At 36.9% G+C, this 25,599-nt stretch overlaps 5 protein-coding genes across 6 annotated transcripts in view; 1 reads left to right on the top strand and 4 right to left on the bottom strand.

Moving 5' to 3' along the window:
- Positions 1–557: 557 nt before the first annotated feature.
- Positions 558–2,420, top strand: uqcrb (ubiquinol-cytochrome c reductase binding protein). The gene is made up of 4 exons (XM_065290861.1): positions 558–647; positions 1,103–1,171; positions 1,271–1,437; positions 2,231–2,420. The coding sequence occupies exons 1-4, from the start codon at positions 629–631 to the stop codon at positions 2,306–2,308; spliced, it is 333 nt and encodes a 110-aa protein (XP_065146933.1). The 5' UTR covers positions 558–628; the 3' UTR covers positions 2,309–2,420.
- Positions 2,421–2,522: 102 nt separating this feature from the next.
- On the bottom strand, positions 2,523–6,051 carry lrrc14b (leucine rich repeat containing 14B). Its single transcript, XM_065290851.2, has 3 exons — positions 5,008–6,051; positions 3,556–3,915; positions 2,523–3,470 (listed from the first exon to the last, which is right to left on the bottom strand). The coding sequence occupies exons 1-3, from the start codon at positions 5,910–5,912 to the stop codon at positions 3,155–3,157; spliced, it is 1,581 nt and encodes a 526-aa protein (XP_065146923.1). The 5' UTR covers positions 5,913–6,051; the 3' UTR covers positions 2,523–3,154.
- A 2,318-nt stretch (positions 6,052–8,369) lies between these two features.
- On the bottom strand, positions 8,370–17,910 carry LOC135779940 (protein naked cuticle homolog 2-like). Its single transcript, XM_065290875.2, has 10 exons — positions 17,738–17,910; positions 17,645–17,671; positions 17,509–17,567; positions 12,222–12,279; positions 11,784–11,893; positions 10,581–10,676; positions 10,368–10,497; positions 10,197–10,281; positions 9,874–10,001; positions 8,370–9,787 (listed from the first exon to the last, which is right to left on the bottom strand). The coding sequence occupies exons 1-10, from the start codon at positions 17,760–17,762 to the stop codon at positions 9,360–9,362; spliced, it is 1,146 nt and encodes a 381-aa protein (XP_065146947.1). The 5' UTR covers positions 17,763–17,910; the 3' UTR covers positions 8,370–9,359.
- A 1,589-nt stretch (positions 17,911–19,499) lies between these two features.
- gatad1 (GATA zinc finger domain containing 1) lies at positions 19,500–21,613 on the bottom strand. The gene is made up of 5 exons (XM_065282279.2): positions 21,186–21,613; positions 20,952–21,074; positions 20,808–20,867; positions 20,543–20,726; positions 19,500–20,340 (listed from the first exon to the last, which is right to left on the bottom strand). The coding sequence occupies exons 1-5, from the start codon at positions 21,363–21,365 to the stop codon at positions 20,159–20,161; spliced, it is 729 nt and encodes a 242-aa protein (XP_065138351.1). The 5' UTR covers positions 21,366–21,613; the 3' UTR covers positions 19,500–20,158.
- A 170-nt stretch (positions 21,614–21,783) lies between these two features.
- The window catches only part of ankib1a (ankyrin repeat and IBR domain containing 1a), a 30,477-nt gene continuing 26,661 nt past the window's right edge, over positions 21,784–25,599 (bottom strand). For both annotated transcript variants that reach the window (XM_065290892.1, XM_065290886.1), the window contains 3 exons: positions 25,130–25,232; positions 24,986–25,029; positions 21,784–24,327 (listed from right to left, as the gene is read on the bottom strand). In XM_065290892.1, coding sequence (XP_065146964.1) covers positions 23,602–24,327; positions 24,986–25,029; positions 25,130–25,232 — 873 coding nt within the window. In that variant the 3' untranslated portion in view covers positions 21,784–23,601. The remainder of the gene's footprint in view (positions 24,328–24,985; positions 25,030–25,129; positions 25,233–25,599) is intronic.

Raw genomic sequence — 25,599 nt, forward strand, 5'->3', positions numbered from 1 at the left:
AATGTTTTGAGGAAATTTATCTGCAAACTAATGATTGCCTTTGGCACAGTTACACAAGCCAAACTGCAAAGGTGTAGAATTTAAATCATGGGTTACATTTTCCTTTTTTAATAGGAAAAGTAGGTCAGTCTGACCTTAAAAAAGTAATGCACCTTGGCCTTAAATCATGGAAAAATATATATTACTTTTTATTATTTATTAAACAAACGGCATTGTATGATATGCAACAAAATAATTTGATTTTAATTCGAAATGGACTTGACACGTTAAGTGCTTTTCTGTATATAAAACTGTGCTAACAATAAAAATAAGTAAATTACATCCTCTTTTAATTTTGATAATGTCCCAATACATTTTTCCTGTATAGGGAACACTCGTGTGTTTCACAAACAAAGGAAAATCACACTTTGATTTTCACTTTTATGGTATTTTTGTTTAATTTCGTGTGAATTTATGAGCGCGGCGCAGACTGATCGACGTCATATATATCAAAGTACCGTGAGAGCTATTTGAAAGCCCGATACTGTGATGTCATACGCGTATTGGTCTGCGCAGTCACAAAGCAAAACGATTCAAGTAGACGTCACAAATCACCCAGAATGCAGTGCGGCTTTCCAGGCGAATAAAAATGGCGTCGAGGGCACCAGGTAAATGCTGTCCTTATTTATATAGCATTTTCTGAATATTGTGAGCGTACGATTTTTGTGTCATCATTTTAAACACGTCTTTACGGGTCTGTATTTGCTATGTGCTCTTACAGTGACTGTTTGTTGACTCGGTTGTCGGCTTTGTAATGTAAAGTACTGATGTCCTCTACTGTGTGTCCCCTATCCGCGATATAAGTCCGTGTTATATATTCTTGATTAGATGGTTTGTAATGTTTGTTTTATTATTGATAAATGTTTCACTGTCTGACAGTTATATGTAGAGAAGTCTTCGTCAGGCGTAAACACTTAATAAATTGTGATACAGTACTATACTTCCTAAACTTAAGGATACAGCATAAATAATCATTGTCACGTGGATTTATTAGCTTTTTTTGTTTTACTGTTGTCATTTTTTTTTATACAACATGTAATTTTATTTTTCTCTCCCGATGTAGCTGCAACCGGCAGGCTCCTGGTGGGCTTCAGGAAATGGTACTATAATGCATGCGGTTTCAACAAGCTTGGTAAGTAGGGTCATCTCTTTACAGTAGTTCTGGTACTGTGACCTTCAAAGACATTACCATAAACACATGTACCAATGAATGCCACATGACATTATACAGGCTTGTTGCGGGATGATACCATCAATGAAGACTCTGATGTGAAAGAGGCCATTCGTCGGCTCCCAGAACCAGTTTACAACGATAGGATGTTCCGCATCAAAAGAGCCATGGATCTTTCAATGAAACATCAGATACTTCCTAAAGACCAGTGGACTAAATATGAAGAGGTAAACTAGTGTGTCTACACTGTCAAGCAGTAAAGGGACAGTTCATCCAAAAATGAAAAATCAGTCATCATTTACTCACCCCCATGATGTTCTAAACCTGTATGAATGTCTTTATTCTGTTCAATACAAAAGAAGACATTTTGATAAATGATGGTAAGCACAGAGTTGGTTGTACCCATTGACTTCCATAGTAGGAATAACAGAGACTAGATTTAAATTGGTACCATCAACTGTGTGCTTACCATCATTTATCAACGTATCTCATAACGGTTTTGAACAACTAAATATTGAATAATTAATGACAGCATTTTAATTTTGGGGTTAAGTATCCCTTAGTGTCAACTGATAGAATACTTTGATCTGTTTTTTTAAGACTTTTTTATGCATACTTTGTGTTATGTCCCAAATAATCTCAGAAAATGTTAGTATGTTGCCACTTTAAACAAGCAGAAATATGAATGAATGTTCTTTTTAAAAGATTACAAACCCATGTGATTTTCCTTCGTTTGTGGAACACACAAGAATATTCCCTATACAGGGAAAGTGAATTGGGACATAATCAAATATTTAATATGCAAGGGGCACACAAGAATCGTGCACAATGGCAGAAATGTGAGTAACGTGCCAGATTTAATGGTGCTTATTTTTTATGCATCTGTTCTCCAATTTCACTGTGTGGAGAAAAGCTGCGTGAAATTCACATGTGGTGAACAGGATGAGGCTGAAGAACATTTGTGAAATCTTTATTTGGTAACACCATTTTTTTATGTGGTGTTATTTTGATTCCTTGCAGGATGCACATTACCTTGAGCCCTATCTTGAAGAGGTGGTCCGTGAACGAAAGGAAAGAGAGGAGTGGCAGAAGAAATAGAGTAAACGTGATAAGGCCGAAGCTCCTGTTTGATGTCTGCTATCTTGTATTTAATAGAAAATGTATTGTGCGAGTCCCTGTACTTATTAAAATTTTCTTTCTGAGAAAAATCTTTAAATCTCTGTTTTTGTTTTTTTTTCTTTAAAGTTTAAAAGCTTAAAACTAAAAAGAAGCAATGTTGCCAAATCTAGTTCAAATAATATGAATGAATATGAATGTTCATCATGGACTGTTTAATCACAATGCATTTTGATAAAGTCCATGTTTGTATTACTCTACAAAAATAAATACACAATATACATAAATATTACATTTGCATTTACAACTTAATTACAGTTTCATTGCTACAGTAATAAATGTTAAACCGCCTCAAATTACTTTAAATGACACAAAAATAATAAATTTCACAGCAAATACAGATGCAGTTTTTTTAGTTCCCAGGTAAAAGTATACTTGAATAATTTGTGCTAAATTAAAGTGTAAAGTTATACACTACAAGTATACTTATTAAAAATACAGTAATATGTTAATGCACTTAATACTAAGTAGCAGTAATACTTAAAAATAGATGGTGTCTCAAAATAGCTACACTTGGATGTTCTTAACTTTATCAAGTACTAAAGACTAATATTTTCTATATTAAGCACAGAATTAATGCATAAAAATAGTATGTTAACTAAGCTTACTTGGTGTGTTTTAGTGCCCTTTTTACCTAGGTTCCCTTGTACATATTGCTAGATATACAGATTTATTAGCTTCATTGTTTCAGTGCATTTACTCCCATCTACCTTTTATATATATAAACTTTCTCTTATACAATCCATTACCAAGTTTACTATGAACAGTTCAGTCCATCATTCTCTGCTGTCTGTCCTGGGTAACGCTGTTCACAGTATCAATGAAGTTGCCTATAACACTGTTGAAAGATTGCAGCATGGAGACCCCCAGCTCATTACTCGTCTCATTGATGTCAGGATCATAGACTCCCGACAATGGTGTGCAAACTTCCACATGGCCTTTTCTTGCTGTTTCTAGGATACCCACAAGTTCAGTCCGAACTTGCTGGAACTCTTCTCTGTCATAATTTAGTAGGGTACAGTCATCCATTGGGTAGGTCGCATCATCAGGATAGCAGTCACGTGGGACGGGCAGTTCAACATATCTGTGGCATGTAACATAGTTAAATGATAGCTATAAAATACACATTCAAACATGATGTTTTGATTCTTAACTACATGTAGTCATACCTCAAAGCAGGAAAACCTTCAGCCAGCATGTTGAAAATCTGGCGCAGGGCGGATGTGCTGAATGGGTTGCCCAAGAGCTTTAATTCCTGTAGGTTATTACAGGGTGCCAATGCTTGGGTGAGCAGATCCAGACTCTCATCACCCAGTCCACACTCTTCAAGTCCTAAACTAGTGAGCGTGGCTGAACAGCGATGCAGAAGCTTCCGGAAGGTGTTGGGAAAGAGATCTGCTATTTCGTGACCACCCAGGTCCAGCTTTATTAGGTGCTCACTGTGAAGGCTATTTGCGAAATAGGCCATGTCTATTCCATTGAGGTTACAGTTTGATAGGTCAATACACTGCAGTGGAGTGTTCAGAGGACTGGAATAAACAGACATTTAGTTTATGACATAAAATATGTAAACAAACAGCACAGCTTTTTAATAGATTTTTCGTGAAGTGACACATTTGAGTTATTCTGCCATTTATAATGTTACATTAGATGTAAAATGCCCACTTAGCATCTATGCAGCACACATTTCACAATACAAATTGATAAAATGAATGATAGGCTTTAACTTGAAAAAAAAAATACAAATTAATTTTTAATGATGTGATGAACAGCAACACTAAAAATACATTTTACTAATACAAACATGTAACTAATACTTGTACAATGTTTTGGCACCACAAATTTGTTAATGCAAGCTTACATGAGGCTCAGTGTTTTGACGGTGTGCAGACATGTGAGCTGCTATTTAAATGTTGAAAACATTTTGTTGCTATGATCCTGGCCTACTTATTTGATATTATGCTTGCAATGGGACACGTGTCTGCAGTCTAGCGGTCACAAAGTCAAATACGGACACCATACCAATAACAACATGGTTAAATTAAACAAAGCTCATTTAGACTGTGACCCAAATAACTCTGGCCCAATCCCATGTCTTACCACTTACCCCTACCCCTTAGTTTTGCATGTGAGAGTAAGGGCTATCCCAATTGGGCCTTACTTAGGGTGACCATATGTGTCATTCTTCCTGGACAGGATTTCTGTGCGTCTTCCGGAAGTCGTTTTGACCGCATACGCCATTCAGTTAAAAACATAAGACATACAATCTTAGTTTCATTCTTACCTTTAAATGTAACCGTTGCTTTCCTGTAATAATAATAATAATCCTCTATGATGTATGCGGTAGACAAATACGACTTCTGGAAGATGAACCTGAAACGCTCACGTTCACAAAACACCCGCAAGACATTAGATTACACATGAGATTAAGCAAGTATCTGGCAAACGTGCGCGTCTCTTGTACTATCAACCCTTTTGAAGCATCTGCCGCAGGCACGAATTTTAAAATTATACGTGATGCACGTAGGTTCACATGACGAACCGAACACATATTTTTACATGATGAGCCACACACATGACGGGCTAAATACATGGTTTGACAAGCTTCGCATTAATCTTACCTCAGAAGTTTCCTCAGGTGTCCTGTCAGGGTGGAGAAGCTAAGGTAGAGCTCTCTCAGCTCTGTAAGTTTGCTCATCAGCTCACCCAGAAGTCCCAAGAGGCCTTGGTCATCCGGACCCAACCTGTGTACGTTCAGCGCCTGCGCCGGGAACGTTAGCGAGCGCAGATGAGGGAACTTCAGTTGGGAGAGCATCACTTCAATGTGTGGAGCTTCCAGGTGTACGTTGTGCACCACTTCCAGCTTTTGCAGGTCATGTGATTCCACCAGTTTCAGCAGGTAAAAGAGGTTCCTTAGGATCAGCGAGTCCACCCGCAGGCCTATGAACTGCAGCTTTAATGGGCAGTGTCTGCGCAGCAACAGAGCGTGGATCACCGGCTCGTAGTTTCTTCCAGTAATAAAAGCATCCAGTCGAACGTCTACCTGCACTTCAAAGGCCGAAGGTGCGGCATTGCCATCCTGCATGTTCACCATAGTCTCATAGCACATACGGGTAAGCAGCTCAGTTCGTGCCCAGCGGCCAAGCCTACGTCTACAAGGACAGGCCTGGTGTTCTGTATCTTGCAGTCCAATCATATCTACTGTACGTAGCATTTTGGCATAAGTGTTTGGAGCCTGGAGCACATAGTCCTTTAAACCTGATAGAAAGGCCTTTAGACAAAGCCTGCAGGTACGGGAGGTAAGGTCATCAGGGCAGTCCACTGTGTTGCCCAATAACTTACGCAAGCTGAGTTCTGTGAGAGGCCACGTCTGTACCAAGTCATGGAGCACTGTTGCCTGCTCACGCAGATAGCTGGCTTTGAAAAGAATTGGGTAAAGATTGTAGGACAAGCAGTGAAGGCTCCTACAAGCATTTGGACCATTCTGAACAAAACTTTCTGCCGCTAGAAACTTGAGGCTCTTCATGGCTGTATTTGTCAGCTCCTGAAATGAAACGGACGACTTCTAAGACCCTTCAGGATAGGTGGTATGCTGCTTCTGATGTTTAACCAACATAAGTTTGCGTCAGCCCTTCGTGAGAGAAAAACGAGGCAGAGCACTCTGGTGGGAGGTGGTGAGCTAAGAGGGGTGGTGGTTATTTTTAGAAGCAGCTGTCTCATAGTCTCAGACCCCTGGCTAACCGGCAGAGATAAAAGCTGTGATTCTGGATGGCTGTAAACCAGAAAGAAGTTTGCCTGACCTTACTGTAAACCAGTGGTTGTGACTATTTTGTGGCTACAGGAAAAAAATTCTGGTAATATTTTTGTGAATGAAGTTAACAGCAGTGGCAGCTGGTCAATAGAGGGTGATACTAGCCTGGTGATACTTGGCCACACAAACAACAAAATAGCTCTGCAAAATATGTTTTTCTTACATGCCGTTTGTCTTGCCTCTCATTTCTTAAACTCATTGCTGCGCCTGCGCTGCCTGAGGGCAATAGCGAGATTGCAGCAAAGTATGGTATGCAATGTTATGGCAACGTATAATATGTTACATTATGGCAATGTATGGTATACTATGTATGGCAATGTTTGGTATGTTACATTATTACAACATATGGTATGTTACATTATGGCAATGTATGGTATGCTACATTATGGCAACGTATGGTATGTTACGTAATGGCAACGTATAGTATGCTACGTTACGGCAGCGTTTGGTATGTTACATTATTGCAACATATGGTTTGCTACATTATGGCAATGTATGGTATGTTACGTTATGGCAACATATGGTATGCTACATTATGGCAACGTACGGGATGTTTTACATTATGGCAACATATGGTATGCTAAGTTATGGCAATGTTTGGTATGTTACTTTACAACAACTTATAGTGTGCTATGTTACAGCAGCATTTGGTATGTTACGTTATGGCAACATATGGTATGTTAGGTTATGGCAATGTATGGTATGTTACGTTACGGCAACATATGGTATGTTGCATTATAGCAACGTATGTTATGTTACGTTATGGCAATGTTTGTATGATTATGTTTGGTATGACTATGTTATGATTATGGCAACATTTGGTATGTTACATTAAGGCAACATATGGTATGGTATGCTATGTTATGGCAACGTATGATATGTTACGTTATCGCGACGTATCGTATGTTATGGCAACGCATTGTATGTTAGGTTATGGCAACGCATGATATGTTACGTTATCGCAACATATGGTATGTTACGTTATGGCAATGCATGGTGTTACATTACGTTATCCCAACATATGGTATGGCAACGTATGGTATGTTACGTTACGGCAACATATGGTATGTTGCAATATAGCAACGTATGGTATGTTACGTTATGGCAATGTTTGTATGATTATGTTTGGTATGACTGGCAATGTTTGGTATGACTATGTTATGATAATGGCAACTTTTGGTATGTTACATTATGGCAACGTATGGTATGTTACATTATGGCAATGTTTGTATGATTATGTTTGGTATGACTATGTCATGATTGTGGCAACGTTTGGTATGTTATATTATGACAACATGGTATGCTACGTTACGGCAGCATTTGGTATGTTACATTACGGCAACATATGGTATGCTATGTTATGGCAACGTATGATATGTTACGTTATCGCAACGTATTGTATGTTACGTTAACGCGACGTATGGTATGCTATGTTATGTCTACGTATGATATGTTACGTTATCGCAACGTATTGTATGTTACGTTATCGTGACAAATGGTATGTTATGTTATGGCAACGCATGGTATGTTGTGTTATCGTGACGTATGGTATGTTATGTTATGGCAATGTATGATATGTTACGTTATGGCAATGTATGGTATGTTACATTATGGTAATGTATGGTGCGTTACGTTATCCCAACATATGGTATGGCAACATATGGTATGTTACGTTATGGCAATGTTTGTATGATTATGTTTGGTATGACTATGTTATGATTATGGCAACGTTTGGTATGTTACATTATGGCAACGTATGGTGTGCTACGTTACGGCAGCATTTGGTATGTTACATTATAGCAACATATGGTATGGTATGCTATGTTATGGCAATGTATGATAGGTTACATTATCGCAACATATGGTATGTTACGTTATCGCAACGTATTATATTTTATGTTATGTCAACGCATTGTATGTTACGTTACGGCAACGTATGGCATGTTACATTATCGCAGCCTATGCTGTATGATGCTACATTATAATGTATAATATAGCTTTTTATATATCATTGTAGAGAATGCAAATCAATATTTTATGTGTATGTGTTCAGTTATCTGAATGTAAACTTAGACTTTGTTGCCCCCCCCCAAAAAAAATAGCACCAGCCGCCATTGGTTAACAATCAACTTTATCTGTTTTAAAGTTATTAAAGTTAATAAATTAAAGATTTATTTTCAAAATGCTTCAAATATTTTTATTATAGATCAAGAGATGAAAGTATTTTAACCCTTGTTTTACAACAAGAGTAATAGTGGAGGAAAAATTAGAACTGTAAAAATATTACAGGTCATTACTATTGTACACAGATGACAAATTCATTGGCATGTGACAGGTTTTTAAATTTTTCTAATGTTGTTTTTCTTATGGTACATTTTTTTCTTATTTAAGCTTTTATTTACACTTAGGACAGTCCTGCACTGAAAAAAATAAAGGCTGGATTTACTTAAAAAATAGATGCAAAAATATGATGCACTATATTTTTAAGTAAGTTTCTTTCTTAAAAAAGTGGATGCAAAAATGATGCACTATATTTTTAAGTCATCGTATTATTTTTACAGTGTGTAATTCCAACCTTATCAGCCATAAAGCATGATATTTTCATAATATAAACACAATATTAGCAGCTCTATTCAGAACAAAAACATGCGGTATGATTGTAAAAAAAAACATTGTATCTATAATAGTTTAAGTGTCTATTACGCTGACATGCTTAACATATATAATAAGTTATATAAAATGTGTAAATATGTATACCACAATCATATTGTAACACAACTAATAACTTACACAATAATAGTGGTTATGTTTATGTAGAAAATATTCCTGAGGAAAAGGGTATCCTAAACCTGACAAATCCGGACATTACAAACAATTGCATTTGATCAAAACAAGAGCTATGGGTTACAAAAGTTTGAGCTGTTCAATTCCACTTCCACCCACATGGGGGCACTCCATACCAACATAATGATTCAAAGTAAATGTAGAATCATGTTGACTGAGACTTGTATATGTATGTGCAGGATAAAAAAAGTGGTGTAGCCCTTTTAATTGCAAAAGTGTTTAAACAATAATTCATTCAAATTTCCTTTTTGTAAAAACTCCTCCGGTCTGCTGCTAAGACAGTCACTTGATTGTGACGCATGGCGGTTTTCAGACCTGTTATGCTGGGTGGTAATGATGATGATGGTGGTGATGTTCATGGTGATGATGGTGCTCATGTCTTTGAGGAACAGGCTTAAAGCCCCCAAAAAGGACAGGTTGTCCAGTGTGTATCTCCGGACCATGACTGGTTCTAAACGGTGTGGTGGTCTCGCGGGTCCTGGCGCGGATGCGTTTGCTGGAGCTGTGCTGCTGAGGTTGCTGCTGCTGCTGTGATGGGTGGCACCAGGTTACAGGGTGATGTCCATGGAGTTTGCTGGGTTTGGCTGTTCCTCCGCTTCCACCAACAGACTTGCTGCGGCTCCGGAGGGACCTGAGGAAAGAAACAGACCTCCCGGAAGACTCCACAGGACTGCAGGTCTCGATATGAGAGCGACGCTGATGGCCACGGGATGGGATGTCCTGAAGTTGATCCTCCGCAGATGGTTCTGGAGTTATGAGAGAAGAAAGAATTGTAAGAAATTACCTCCAGTTTTTTTTACCAGAGATGAAGAAACAAAGATTATAAAGCTACCAGCTTCAAAACGAGAGGTGTAGTTCTCAATCCCAGCCAGATCCAGATAGTGGTTCCTACGTTCTGTGTTTTCATCTACAGAGTAGTGCTTTTTCTCTGAAACACTTGAATGACCTGAGCTTTGTCCTCTGACACAGAAAAATAAAACAATAAATTAGCATGTATCACACTTCACTGATAAAAAATAGACTCAAATCCGGTCTGAATTCAGCAGCCCTGGGTCTTCTTCAAAACTTGTAGCTCTATAGATGTCTTAAAATTTTGTTCTACTGGGTAAATAATACAATAAGAGATTTTCCATTTAAAATAATTAACCAATGTACCTGATCTGAGTATGTTGACTCTCTGTACACCGTAGCCCATCTTCCATTTGATCTCTTTCTCTCCTGAACGTTTTATTGTCCTGATCTTGGGAAGTAAAGCGAGTCTGAGTGAGAAACTCACTGTCTCTGTGAGACACCATAATCACATTTATCATAATAGATTAAGTCCACCTTTTCTGTTGCCTTTGGGTAATGGGGTGACACTTAGCTTCACACGCAGGGTTGTGCCATTGCTAAGCACCAACTGTCTGACAGAAGTCTCAAGCAACTCATAGATCGTACGCATCAAGCTTAACATATTCTGCATTAAAAACAAAAAGAGAATCTCACTGAGGGATAAATCATGCATGAGATGCTGGGCTGGACCGACTGTTGAAGCTTTACCTCTTTGGTTACTTTGCCATTGTTGTCAAAATCGTACAGTGTAATTACCCACTCGTTAAAGTTGTCATCCATGAGAGATGCATTAAACTCCACATCCTGAAAAGAACAGCAGAGGAAAGTCATTTCAGATAATTGTTTGTAAACACTTTATAAATGTAGAAATGTATTGCTAAAACATAGTACAAAAACTATAAACCATATGTACTGTACTGAATTGTGGAGTTACACCTTTTGTGTGCTCAGGATTGTTTGGGCGGGGCTAAAATGGTGGCTCAATAAGGGACTGGAGCCACCTAGCATGGCCCCGCCCCTAACACAATCACGAGCATCTGTGGCCGTTTCTCAATCGGAAGGCTGCAGCCTGCGAAGGTCGCATCATCATGCCTGGTTACCAAGCATTACATTCGCAAGCCATAAGCATATAACAACAATTTACGATTAACTAATAGTAATTGCCAACTTTATAATTGTTAATATTCTTAAATAATAAATTTTCTTGATGACGTATGCAGCCTAGAAATACGACATTCGGAGGCTGCAGCCTTCGGTTCGAGAAACGGCCTGTATTTAATAGTTGAGAGTGACGGCAGCTTTTCCTAGATTGGGCGTGGTTTCAGCACTGATAGCGGACACGCCCCCAGCATTTACGAGCATATAATCCTGCCTGTTTTTCGAAGATTTTGATAACTTATTTTATTTATTTGGTATTTTTTAATCATTCAAATTTGCCTGTGTGGTTAACATCATATTTTTCTGTGGTGTCACAAACTGAGAACTCTAAAGAAAATGACTTTCAGAATAACTTAAACTTAAATTAATTAAATTAACAACACTGAATGTATTTACATATATAGTTAAAAATATATATATACAAATGTTGTCATTCTTTACTCAACTTTATGTTATTCCACCAATATGTCTTTTTTCAATAAAATGAGATGATGGGCAGAGGAGCCTCGGTCACAGTTGACTTTCATTGTACAGATAAAAGTCCCATCAACAGGATATCAACATCTCTAACATTTTGCTCTTTTTGTTCCACAAAGGAAAGATGTAGCAATTTGAAAAGTTGAATAAATGATAAATGACAAGGCTTTTTGGATGACTTATTCCTTTAAGTATTAGTTGTCATATACACATAAATCATTGTAACAAATGCACTGTTAGCACCAAGCATTCATGTTTCTAGTGGCAGACACCTACATCGCTTCTTCCTTTTATCCTCGTAACTTTGAGTGGATGTTGTCTTTCATTTTTGGTAGAAGAAAGGAAAGTTTTGTGATCCTCCATTCCTCTCTCATTTGGCAGTGTTACTAATAACAGACAATTGTAACAGTTTATTTTTGAAATCCAATATACACTGATAGAAGAAAGGTACAAAAGCTGTCACTGGGACAGTACCCTTTAAAAAGGCATGAATACAGTACATCTACCTTTGAGATAACAATATGCACTTTTTAGGTACAAAGAGTATACTTTTTGAAAGGGTACCGCCCAATTGACAGCTTTTATTTTATGAAAATGTAGAAACAATAATAATGTAGTGTCCAAAAGTCATTCTGCACCGAAATGCCAAATTTAGGGAATTTTGCTTTAAACAAAGGCATTGTTTGTGAATGAGTTCCATTCAGCTCAACTTACCTTCCAGTGCATAATAATGATCTAACTGATGATCTTTTTGATCTTTCCCACACAGATCCTAGAGTAAAAACAAAAGGAAAAGAGCCACAAGAAATCATAAAAACTTTGGGTGTTTAATAAAAACAATAGATTCTTCTAGTAAATGTGTGCAGGACATGATGAAAGAATTAGATTACAATATTGAGATTACATTAAAAAAAGTTCATGATAGTTCTTTAAAGAGTAAAACCATGATCATCTATAAAGATAGACAAATATACAAAGATAGACATTTGATCTATGAGCTACTTTGCATTCTTTTCACTTCTGTATAAAATTTGCACAGAAAACTTATTTTGTGCTTGTAAACCAGCCGCATGGCATTAACCATGAACAAGAAAAAAATGACTTCATTCTTTGCACTCCTGTGGTCTTAAGCACAATTGTTTCCAGACACATTGCACTGCTGGTTTCTCAGGGAGGAAGTGAATTCCCTCCATGACAAAACAGCTTAACATAACCATCACTGCCACAATTCTGTCCTTTAAACAATAGAGTAATGTATATGTCATATAAACTTAACTGCAAGCTAAGCTTATGAGGTTTACGAATAATACGTTTACACATTCCAGTCATTCTCGGTTTGCATTAACAATAAATCGCATTTCATTCAAACCATACAGCAATCTGTAACAACATTGTTGTTAATGCCATATAATATATTACTGCATATTATACTTTATGTTTTAGTCAACATAATAATCATATCTGTTTATTTTAAACAAGGTGAATTTAATAAGAATTCCCTTTCAGACAGGGGGCACGATGAGGGCATTTTGTTATTCATGCCAGATTTGACATCATGCACATCCATAAAAACAGATAACAAGTCAAACTCTCATTAATAAAGAACTCCCACGGCGTGCTTGTGTGAGACCAGATGTGAAAAGCATTTATGAAAACCTGAATCAAAAATAAATCATACAACAGCCATCTTTTATGAGACAAAACTATGAATCTATTTGCTTTAAAACACAGCCTCTGCTGCAAGTGAGTTTACTTAAAATGACAGAAAACTACAAAATAATAACCTAAATGAAGCTCTCCTCTTCTAACAAATCCCATATATTGCAAGAAAAAGAACCATAAACCAATATCTCTGCATCATTGTGATGAAAGTCGGGGTGTTGAAGAACAAAGGCCAGAGGAGAAACGCACTGAGTGATCTGACTGTATGCCAACGATTTCTCCCATCATCCTGGCCAAGCCTCTGCCATGCTCTGCCTGCTCCAGGACCTTTCATGTGGGCTCGTATTACCAGTTTGGAGGGCTTGAACCGGGTGTCACTGGGCCAGACACCCCCCAACCCAACTCCAGTTCCACCTCACCACCCACTCACACTTGTGTCTGTTCTACAGAGCCTGGCTTTGTTTCCTCTCACTTCCTGTCACCTAACACCTGGACAGATTCCTTGGTACATGGTGTGTGTGTGTGTCTGTGTGTGAGAGAGAGAGAGAGAGAGAGAGAGAGAGAGAGAGAGAGAGAGAGAGAGAGAGACCCCAATAACTACAGAGGCATTTGTGTAAATAGTAATCTAGGGAAGACTTTCTGTGGTATCTTAAATGCTCGGATTCAGGCCTTCCTTACCAAACACAATGTCTTAAGTAAAAGTCAGATTGGATTTTTACCAAACCACCGCACCACTGACCACATTTATACACTACAGACGCTAGTCAATCAACACGTTCATCATAAAAACAAAGGCAAAGTTTATGCATGTTTCGTTGACTTTAAAAAAGCATTCGACTCGATATGGCACGACGGCTTATACTATAAAATTCTACAATCAGGCATAGGAGGAAAAGTATATGACATCATTAAATCCATGTACTCAGAAAACAAGTGCGGAGTTAAAATCGGTGACAAAAGAACAGAATTTTTCAGTCAAGGGCGTGGGGTGAGACAGGGCTGTAACTTGAGTCCAACTCTATTTAACTTATATATTAATGAGTTAGCAGTGTTACTGGAACAATCCAGCACACCCGGCCTCATCCTAAACAACTCAGAGATTAAAGCTCTTCTGTATGCAGATGATCTGGTGCTATTGTCAGACACTGCACAAGGTTTACAGCAACACCTGGACCTGCTGGAGAAATACTGTCAAAACTGGGCCCTGACGGTCAATCTGAAAAAAACTAAAATTATGATTTTCCAGAAAAAAGCAAGACTACAGGATAACAGATACACATTTACTCTGGGAAACACTGCACTAGAACACACCTTACACTACGACTATCTCGGGTTAAAAATCAGCGCATCAGGCGGTTTTGGTCTCGCGGTAAATGCACTTAAAGAGAAAGCTAGACGAGCATTCTATGTCATCAAAGGCAAATTTAAACAAACAGACATTCCTGCTACAGTTTGGTGTAAAATATTTGATAGTGTAATAATGCCCATAGCTCTGTATGGTTGTGAGGTTTGGGGTCCACAATGCCTAACAGATTACTCCAAATGGGACAAACATCCAATGGAATCCCTGCATGCTGAATTCTGTAGAAATATTTTAAGAGTTCAGAGAAGAACACCTACTAATGCATGCAGGGCTGAATTAGGCAGATATCCCCTAATAATACACATCCAAAAACGCTCCCTTAAATTCTGGTCACACTTAAACTCAAGACCAGCACTAATGAACGCAAACAAACCACAATAAACCAAATCATTAAAGAAAGTCAAACTTTATATTTGGATCATTGGGATAATGAAAGTAAAAACCAAAGTAAACTAGAATGTTATCGGGCACTAAACAGAAAATACAGTCTGTCAGAATATCTCTCCACAGTTAGAGATGTAAAGCAGAGACGAATCCTCACTAAATACAGACTCAGTGATCACAGTCTGGCAATAGAGAAAGGCCGACATAGACAAACATGGCTCCCAAAAGAAGAGCGAATCTGTGTCCATTGTGACAGTGGTGAGATCGAGACAGAGACACACTTTCTCCTTTACTGTGGTAAATATAAAGAGCTTAGAGAAAAACACTTTGACAAAATCTCAAAGCTCATACCAGAGTTTCATAACTCTTCAGATTCAGATCAAATGAAGATGTTACTGGGGGAAGACAGACACCCATCAGTTGCTGCTAAATTCATTTATCAGTTACACACCATCAGAAATAATCCACAGCCCTGATCTTGTACAGTATTTTTATTTTACCTCTCATGTGCCTCCATAAATGTACATTTGTATACTTCATATGTTTATATTTCAAAGTCAACTTTATATTGTAAATATCCTCTGATTCTATTTTATTTTATTTTGCAGTAGTACTTCATCCATCACCCAGCACCTTAGCTTAATTGCACCTTAATGTTTGTTAATATTGTGTTATTGTATGTTTCTTGTTTTATGTATAATGCTTTGGCAATATTGTAAGTGACACAATCATGCCAATAAAGTTCTTTAAATTGAAAGAGAGGTTTGATCATCAGTGAGCTAAGGTGTGTCGGGGTACGATTGTGGCTTAAGGTACATGAATGAACCATTTGCTAAAAATGTTGATGTTGGATTTGAAAGATTTAATCTTTTGTGGTCTTGGAATGAACTCAAACACATACCGGCATTACTAAGCTTTCCATGTTTAGATGGGAAATCATTCAAGAAATGCTTTACATACACATTTAATTTTCCTTCTTTACCCAAACATTATTTTAGTAGTATATACTTAAAGGAATGCTTAAGACAGTAGTAACAAACAACAAACACTAGAATAAACCACAAAACAAGCTATGACAATGCGTACTACATTAACATTTTCCAGACTGGGCTAAACAAACAAGTTGACTGTTTTTCTATTAAATAAATGTCAGTTATACGAGTTTTTTGTTTATAAGGGTATAGACTGTTGATAATCGTTCGCAAAAGTGAGCTATTTTCAATTCTCTTTCCATTAAAATCAGTTTATCGGAAACTTGATCGTTGAGTAAATCATAGACAAGCTTTTTGTTTAACATGGATTACTGCCTGTATAGCACACGCTCCTTTTCCTATGCTCTTTGAAGTGGGGCGGATAGAAAAAATGGTAAAAGAAGGGATTCATCCTGTTTCTCTAGTCTAACCCAACACTGAATCCTTTGAGCGTTGTGACCATGATCGTTCAAGTGTCACTGACTTAATGATCCAGACTGCAGGATCCTGCCATGAAAGAACAGGGTTCAGACTTAAAACATACACACTAGCCATTCTTGTAGCTCAACTGGTAAAACGCAGCATAAGCAACACCAACACCATGTTTTTTTTTACAGGGATAAGAATTACAATATTGGAGACATATCTTTTATCAAGCCCCATCTACAAGATTATAAAAAGAAGAGACATAATAAGCATTTTCTTTTTTTTAATACTGCTTCACATTTTTAAGATTTCTCTTAAATCTGATGGTGACATATGAGTTTAGCACTGAACTGTACTTTTGCATGAAAGGCTATTGTAGTTGTCGCAACAGCAACCACCTGATCTCTAAATTAACCGTTTAATGCATGCAGCATCACTAAATGCATATCTTTTGCAACTTCTCTTCACCAGCCTTCATCGTACCACCCCTACTCACTACACCTCCTTTCCTTCCTCCAACCACTTCCCCTTATTTTCCCAGCACAACCTCCCTCTGTTTTCAAAACCAATAACAGATGTGTGGTGGGGCTGCGCTCAAAGACCCTGCTGTTCTGGCTGCCTGCCATACACATTTCACACCGTGATGAAGGCTTCAGGCTTTACTCAAAGAATGAGAGCAAAGGAAAAACATCCAACACCATTTAAATACAATGCTTAAATACAGTGGAGTTAGGATGGGACCATTGAGTATCAGATTTGTTTCGAAGAAGATTGACAGTTCAAGATTGATGCTCAACATCACAAAAATAACAACATTTTATAAAACATTATGTAAAACTGTATTATAATAAATTACATTTTACATGTAATTATATTAAAAAATAACATTTAATAAATGTTAGGAAATACAGCCCTTATGACCAATTTTTTTTGTAAAAGTGTAGTAACTATTTTTTTTCGGGTGTATTGATAAGGCTTTACTACACTAACCATGGTTTATGGTTTTAGAAAACCATGGTTGTCAGTAACTGTAGGCTAGTAAAACCATGTTTAATTTTCGTAAGGGAGTGAACGTGATTCATTAGTAAGTGTTACATTAACAACTGAGGTGTAGCATATCATATGTATTACTAAGTAGTCAATTACTTTTATACAATCAACCATTTTAAATGTATTTGGAGAAAGTTCGCTTTACCTGCTTATTTCCGTTTCTGTCGACTTCATTACGGTCAACAGCCTCTTTGAAAGCGCCTCCTATTGTAATACAAATATTTATAAACAACACTTATTAAATAGACAACAAATGTTGCATTTATAAATTATTTCCTTACCCTCTGGGTTTTCTCTTCGTTTACAAGCTAGAAAAAAATGAAATATTTAGTATAAAGTTGTCATGCGTCTTGTACGTTTATGCGCAAACTTACCATGTTTCGATTGCAGTTTTCCCATTTTGATTTGTCTTATCAAGTGCTGTCATTACAGGAATAACTGTCACATCTTTTGTGCCATGAAATGCGATTGGTAAGGATTATTTCCATTCAGATAACTTGCATAGAGTCTGAAATTAAGTTCAAGAAAAATTTGCTGTGTGCTCATTCTTTACGGAGAAAGCTAAGTCAAAGATTCCCCTCCCTTTAGGACGTGAACCTCCTTAAATTAAAGGCCACTTATTTACGTGCTGTTAAAATTTTATGATTTTTTGCCCAAACCTTCGACTATGCAAGGACAAATATTCCTAAACTACTTTAGTGTTTTTATTTTTTTGTTTTTGAATTTTCCTGAAAATTCTACTGAGGAATGTTTTAATCTTCTTAAAATCCTTAACCTTAAATGTTTACAAATAAATTCAAAACACTTAAGTTGTACTGACATATATAATGTAGTATTTAATGTGGATAGATACATTTGATACAGCGAGTATATAACACTCATAATAAAATACTCATTAAACAACAGCCGTAAAATGTAAACTAGCGCCCTCTGGTGACCTCTTGAAAAAATCCAACAATGAAACAGGGAGATCAAATTTTTTTGACACTGCTTTTTTAAGTTGTTCTCTCCTTTGTTGTTTAAAGAAAAGTTAAAAATGTATGTGTTCATACAAATTTGTGTTTTATGAAGTATTATAAGTATAATAAATGATACATTTGTGTATATAGGTATGGATAGTAAGGTCCAATCGTTTGTCCTTACTACCCATAAAAAACGGACGTGTGAGGCATTAAAAAAATAATGTTTTAGTAATGTTTTTCTTTAAATCCATAGAGAAAGCAGGTGAGGGGATAGGTTTCAATATATCTTTAAATGAATGTCTACCTAATAAGCTGATAGATGGATATTATGTAAAAAGAAAGAAAGAGGGTCTAATACACTGTCAGAAATAAAGGTACAAAACTGTACCTTTTCTGTCACTGGGGCTGTACCCTAAGTTTCCGTTTGATACCTTTACAGGAATACAAAACAGAATACAATTTTGGGTACATTACCGTACCTTAAGGACCTACGTTGTTAGAAAAAAGTCAAAATATGTACCCTAGGTGTCAGTGGGGCAGCACTCTTTAAAAAGGTAATTGTATGGACCATTAGGTACAGATATGTAAACATTTAGTACCAATATGTACCTTTGAAATACTAATATGTATTTTTGAGGTACTAATAAACTCTCTTTGGTACCAGAATGTATTTCTAAGGTACTACAATGTAATCCTTAGGTGCAAAGCTATAGTTTTTGAAAGGGTACAGCCCCAGTGACAGAAAAGGTACAGTTTTGTACCTTTATTTCTGAGAGTGTAGAGTGATAAATGTTTTGAGTGACAAAGAGTGTGACTAGATAGATAAATAGATATTTAAAGTGTAAATTTTCCATTTATACCAGCAGCACATGTTATAAGTTATAAATACATTAGATTTACCATGCTGATCCTATACAATCTCCATGATAACATATTTTATACACTTTCTGAAAAGGGGTACAAAGGTTGTCACTTGAATGGTCCCCTATAAAAGGTCATAATATATACCATTTTGATAGAGATATGCACATTTGAGGTACCAGTAGGTACCAATGTGTATCTTTGAGGTACCAATATTCACCTTTTAGGTTCAAAAGTGTACCTTTTTCGGATAGTGTATAATGTCTTAACTAGTAGGGTATTACACTTACTGGATAACCACACAAGATAACCATAACAGGAAAAATATAGTTTAATATTTATTTAAACTTGTTTCTTTAATATCTTACATGGTTTGTAAGCATCCAGGGACTTAAGGGGACAAAAAATTGCCCAAAAAACTTTGACAGTGAGCCAAGCTTGCCACTAGAGACAGACATACTACTGCCCTTGATCTGAACAAAATGTGGTGTATCTAGACATTTTTGTATTCCTAGATATATTTTATGCTTTTGTTCTTTACTTTTTTCATCCCAAAAATATAAAGTCAGACATCCACACCATCCAGTTTAAGGGGAAAAATAGGCTAGTTCGTTTGAACTTGTATAAAGTGAATTATACAAATACATATATTTAGTAAAAAAAAAGGGGGGGGGGGGGCGATAGCAAATTGTTCAAATTGTACAAATGACATTGTGTTGGCCCAGCTTCACTACACATGAACATGGCCAGGCACCTGAACACAAATAAGACTTTCATTGATCACACCAGCCGTAAAAATGATAAAAAACATCGCCCCCTGGTGACCTGCGAACTCATAGTCACTGGCCATTCCTCTTGTATGTTGCATGATCATTTTAGATGACAGTTCTGTATGTAAAATAGTATTGAATATTCTCAATAAAAGAAAGTTCAGTTAATCAACAGTCTGAATGTACATGTTAAGGTGTAAATTCACCCTACAGTTTCTTTAATGGCAACAGCAGGTGTTGGTCCTATATGAGTCCAGATGTAGCCTTTTTCTGGACGAACAGGTATTGTTGGAAAGGGGCAACTCCTTGATTTGAAATACTCTGATGGGGCATGACAGACAAATTCCAGGTATTCCATTTTCCTTGGTAAGTCCTCTTCAGGACCTATACAAAAAAATTAAATGCATTTATAACAATATTCTTAACAGTCTCTTAGGCATGCCCCAAACATGGTAAACAACAGTTTTGTGATGCATTTGCTCAGGTTATCAAGGTTGACCAGATCAATTAAATATCCTTCAACAACAACACACTATTTGTAAATATAATATTTTTAATGCAGCACATTTGTCAAACATGAACTTACCAACAATGTAAGTGCTTGGATCAAACCGATCTCGTGGACTGGATTGAGTTGGGATGAGCCAGGTTAAAGCAGCACTTTTCTCACAGTATTGGTCCTGGACGAAACCACGAATCTGTGCGTAATAGGGTTTGCCATCATCCTCGTCTATTACTTTTATTACATCTCCTATTTGATAATAGACACCCTGTCCCAAAATAATACAGGTTTGTGAATATGTGGGTAAACATGGGAAACATAAACAACAGTACGGAGTACAAAAAGTTACCTTGTAAAACATGGACTCTGATGTGATGATAGTCGACACGGACTCTGGTGCTTTTATAGGCTGCAAAATTCGAGGTTGAACAATATTACAACTGTAATATTTCAATATTCAAAGCACAAGAAGTTGTTATGTAAGGACACTTACATTTTTCAGTTTAAAAATGTGTCGTCTACCCTTTCCTTTAGTTGACACCTTTTTCTCAGATGCTGGCGCTTTATATTTGGTGCTCCGTAACCGAGCGCTCCGTCTGTGGATCTCTTGTTTGGACTACATACATAGAAGATAAAAAAATACATAAAAGATTACTTAAGCGTAAATACATTTTCAAACGTACATGAAACTGCACCGTGTTTAGAGCAAAAAATAAAATTTTCTAACCTGTTTTCCTCCACCATTATTTTGCTGTATGGTTGATGAAGCCGACGCTCCTGATCCTCCGCTGGATGTACTCTTACCCGTGCAATTGTTACACAAAATTTCCCCTTGGTTCCCTTTTTTCCACATAGATGAAGAGTTTGTCTTGCACACAGCACAACATGGTTTTAAACCAAGTGGCATGTTGGCCGAACACAAGCAGCCTGCCAGTACGTTAATGTTGTGTATATTAAGTATACAATGTATTAAACGTAACGGTGACGGGTCAGAAAATAATTTCTGTTCTACAGCGAAACTAACGAGTCTTAACCAGGTATACCTTTAGTCTACAACAATCATCGGTTTGATAGAAATGATACTGTTCGTTTAATTAAATCTCAAAGATGTATCATTCATTTTAAAAACAATGAATGATAGGCCCCGTATGTTCAGCAGGCGAATCACTTCCGGTATACGAACTGCTAAATTTCAAATTAAAAGTTTTTTTGTTTTTCAAAATACAGGCTTTATTAACTGATCGCAGTAAGAACGTTTGCTTTTGAATCCATTGCATTGCGTTATTTTCACAAAACCCTAAAAAATAAGTAGAGATAGAGAAAGGTTGAATTTCACACCTTTTAATCTCAGCAGACCTTTACCAATACTTTCTGTTTATTTGCTACACATCATACAAGTTGGGAATGTATCAAGTATGAAAATTAATGATAATGTTTAGGAAAAAAAAACACCACCAAAATACTTCAGTAGAAGGGAAAAGTTCATTTGCACACACAACATTGAAATGAAGATGTAAAAACTTGCTGTCACTTACAATGTAATATTTTTCCAAGAAAACAAAAAGCCAAACTGAAAGCAATAACTCACTTCAAATTGACAATATTCCCTTAAACACTTAAGATCAAATCATGGCAAATCTTCCAATGTACAAGACATGGTACTGATGAACATTATCAGAGAGGTTCAAAGCATGAGAAATTCATACTTTTTAAGCTGATTTTAGTTGATTAATACAGCAAACAGTACAGCGATTAGGAAACAAACATAGAGAAAAGGCACACTGATGAGCATAGCACAATAATAATAATAAACAAAATAATAAACCCTTCCCCTCTAACCTTGGCAAGAATTTTGTTACTGTAACAGGCTTATAAAATAACATTTGAACTTACTGTACTTAATGACCGCTATGTCAAATGAATTCTGGGATTAAAAAAGCAACTTTATTGGTTTTCATGGATAGTCTAAATATGCCAAAGATGTTGCTAATAAGATTTTGTGTTGCATTTATCCTGGAATATTCCTTTATTAAAAGTGTCTTGGTTGCTGCAGGTTTGTCAGAGGGATGTGGGGATTGACTTTCAGCAAAATTAAACACAAAATGACACCACAATATCTGTGAGAAATACTTCATGATGTAGGATTACTTTGGCCCAACTGTAAGTACAATAGCAGACCATGACTTTTTTGTTTAAGATCATTACTTTTCATGTTTCTGCACAAACATTACAGTTGTTACATCTCTGTGTTGTACAATAAGACCCCTGGAGATAATGCATATCTATCAATTATTCATGAGCCCAATAATATATATAACACATGATATCGGAGGAATTATTCATAGTAGTCACAATCGATAAGGTACTAAATGTAATAAAATCACATTTTCAGGAGTGTAAATTCTCATCAAGTGTTGTGTTTTTAAAGTGATCAAGGTATTCTGTTAATGCACTTTTAAATAAATGATGGACTCTTGGACAGACTGATTCAGATATACCAAAACATTTCCCATATAACATTTGAAATGTGCATTGTGCAATATGCATAAATTAACTTGCATTAAATATGGAATTAATAACAAAGAGGGAAAATTAGCGTCTTCAAACAGAGCCACAAATTGGCATTGATAAATAAGTGGTCTAAAAATAAAATATATAAAACACACAGCTCCTCCTAAAATGGGGGCTTGACTTTACACACTGTTTTACAGTAAATGTAAGAGCCCAGAAATATGTAATTGATGCATTCTCAATTAAACCTATCAATCATTTTCATCTGTACATACTGTAAACATTTATTTTCCCCCCAGAAAGATTCAAACAATAAATCACGCTTTCAATAATCAAACTTTTCCAATACAAATGGAGTCTTTGCTCATTATAATCAAAGGAAGATTTTTGGAGAGGGCCAACGTGATCTTGCTTGCCTTAATACTGTGCAACATTCACACTCTCACAGTCATCCCATCTACTTTCATCAGCTTGAACCTGACTACATTTATTCTTCCACTAGATGCAATGCGCTACAGAGCCCCATCTAAGCCTACGGCGTTTGTCCTATTTTTGCAGAATCAGTTTTGCTTTTATGTAGTGTTTTGGCACAATAAGAGCACTCAGTTGGTAAACATAACTGGATTTAATCCTTACACTAGATGCACTTGTTCTTCCCACTCTGAGGACATGTCGGTTTCTTGGGGATTGGGAACGACGCTAGAGAGTTCTACACTATCACCTAAATCTTCAGGATCTGGTTCTACTTGAAGAGGTGGTTGTTGATCATCTGCACATTCCAGCTCCAAAACCTGTGACATATTTGTACTTTCTTTTGTTAAAGATGGGGAACATTGCTCAGTCCTCCTTAAATCAACCTCCTCCTCCTGGGATTTGGAAGGTTGTTCGTGTCCCTCTCTAGAACCGGGAGGCTCTGGACTGGCATCCGAGGTGGCGGAGGGGATCAGAGCAATGCTCTGTGGGTTCATATCATGAAACCAGGCCATGATGTTGCCAAGCAGGTTGGCATTGGTGGAAGGGTCCAAGCAGTCTGGGTCACTAGGAGTGAAGGCGTTACCCAAAGCATCAGGGTAAGAATTCATGTCAAAAGGTGTATAATGGCTGGTAATGTTGCCCAATCTCATAAGGCTGTCTCCCAGTTCCAAGAGCTCTGCACTGCTTATGGAAGCCCTAGGAGGATCTAGTGTATGGGGGGCAGAATCCAATCTGGATGGCAGAGAAGAACCGCTGGCACCTACAGAGGCGCTGTTACCGGACATATCCTGAGGCTCGGAGTCCAACACCAGCCCGGACTCCTGCAGGGACAGCTGAATGGCCAAAAGGATATTGGGGTCATCCTCATCTAGAGACTCAAGTGCCTAAGGGGAGAAAAAAAGAAATTATTGAGTTCCCTATTGATAATCGTTAGAAGCCAATGCCAATATACACAAATAAAATGTATATTTTTGTTAAAAAGTAATTTATTGGATTTTTTTATTATTTATTTACATTTTATTAATTATATATTAAGTCACAAACCCCCTGCAATTCCTTCACTAACCACCAGGGGTTCGCAAACCCCACTGTAAATCAATGAGACACAAGGGTCACCCAACCAACCAATCACTTTTGTCACTGTGTGCAAGGCTGGTACACATGTACCCCCAAAATGGCTTAATGAAATATTAATGTGTGGTTAAATATTTTGCAAGCAAGATAATTCCAATTTTTTTCCTAAAAACATGCCCCAACAAAAAACTATGTAACTTTAAAATAATTGATTTTGAGCTTTAATGTTTTGAAATTAAATATAGAACTAAATTTCAGTGTACCGTTTTTAATTTTGGTTTCCCAGTGAATTGGCCAAGGGTTTGAATACTTTTGCACGGCTTTGTTTATAGTCTCCTCTACATCTTCTCATGTAAAGCTGCTTTGCAACAATTAACACTTGTGAAAAGCGCTATATAAATAAAATTGAATTGAATTGAATTAATCTTGCACTTATGGCAACAGCAAAACATCAAACAATTTACATACCATGGCGATTTCATGTCTTTGTGAACCGCCTCCATTGTGCGTTTCTGAAGACACATATTAGATATGCATGTCATTAAGCAAAACCGGTAGAAAGTACTTCATTGGGCTTTTCAATTGTGTGAGATCAGTGTCTGGCAGCTTTACCTAAAGCATCACCGGGGTCATTACTGCGGAGGCTATGCAGTCTGAGCAGCTCTCCTCTACGCCGCTGTCTGTGTCTCCGTCTATACTGAAACTCTGAGTAGTCCTGCAGAAAACATCACACTTAGTATAATCAAAAAATACACAGAGAAGCATTTATTAGGAATGATAATTTCCACCTAACGCAGGCCCTAGGAAATCAATGTATTGTTCTTTTAAAAAATTACTTTCATAAGAATATAAATTGATCAAGTTAAAGAATTATGACTTGTCTCCATGTTACTTTAGGCATTAAAAACAGACCAAAATAAACAACAAAAAGAAAACTGCTTATATTTCTATAAAATAGTAGTTGTAAGAAAGACTGAAGGGAGATAATTCATAAAGGCAGACTGAATGCATGACAAAGCAATCTATAACAGTGTCCAAGATTTCAAGTACGGTGAAGTTGACCACAGGACAGGAACACTATG

Source organism: Paramisgurnus dabryanus, chromosome 19 (assembly GCF_030506205.2).
Source record: "Paramisgurnus dabryanus chromosome 19, PD_genome_1.1, whole genome shotgun sequence".
NCBI lineage: Eukaryota > Metazoa > Chordata > Actinopteri > Cypriniformes > Cobitidae > Paramisgurnus > Paramisgurnus dabryanus.

What these genes read in the sequence shown, in the direction of transcription:
- uqcrb (XM_065290861.1), top strand. An exon ending in ATGCGGTTTCAACAAGCTTG is followed by an intron (nt 1,172 to 1,270) that starts GTAAGTAGGGTC and finishes GACATTATACAG; the next exon opens with GCTTGTTGCGGGATGATACC. An exon ending in AGTGGACTAAATATGAAGAG is followed by an intron (nt 1,438 to 2,230) that starts GTAAACTAGTGT and finishes GATTCCTTGCAG; the next exon opens with GATGCACATTACCTTGAGCC.
- lrrc14b (XM_065290851.2), bottom strand. Translation starts at nt 5,912, where the DNA reads ATGAAGAGCCTCAAGTTTCTAGCGGCAGAAAGTTTTGTTCAGAATGGT. An exon ending in CACCTGAGGAAACTTCTGAG is followed by an intron (nt 3,916 to 5,007) that starts GTAAGATTAATG and finishes TGTTTATTCCAG; the next exon opens with TCCTCTGAACACTCCACTGC. An exon ending in GAAGGTTTTCCTGCTTTGAG is followed by an intron (nt 3,471 to 3,555) that starts GTATGACTACAT and finishes TACATGCCACAG; the next exon opens with ATATGTTGAACTGCCCGTCC.
- LOC135779940 (XM_065290875.2), bottom strand. Translation starts at nt 17,762, where the DNA reads ATGGGAAAACTGCAATCGAAACATG. An exon ending in TCATTATTATGCACTGGAAG is followed by an intron (nt 11,894 to 12,221) that starts GTAAGTTGAGCT and finishes GTCTGTTATTAG; the next exon opens with TAACACTGCCAAATGAGAGA. An exon ending in ACCCAAAGGCAACAGAAAAG is followed by an intron (nt 10,282 to 10,367) that starts GTGGACTTAATC and finishes TTACTTCCCAAG; the next exon opens with ATCAGGACAATAAAACGTTC.
- gatad1 (XM_065282279.2), bottom strand. Translation starts at nt 21,365, where the DNA reads ATGCCACTTGGTTTAAAACCATGTTGTGCTGTGTGCAAGACAAACTCT. An exon ending in ACATTTTTAAACTGAAAAAT is followed by an intron (nt 20,868 to 20,951) that starts GTAAGTGTCCTT and finishes CGAATTTTGCAG; the next exon opens with CCTATAAAAGCACCAGAGTC. An exon ending in TCCAAGCACTTACATTGTTG is followed by an intron (nt 20,341 to 20,542) that starts GTAAGTTCATGT and finishes TTTTTTGTATAG; the next exon opens with GTCCTGAAGAGGACTTACCA.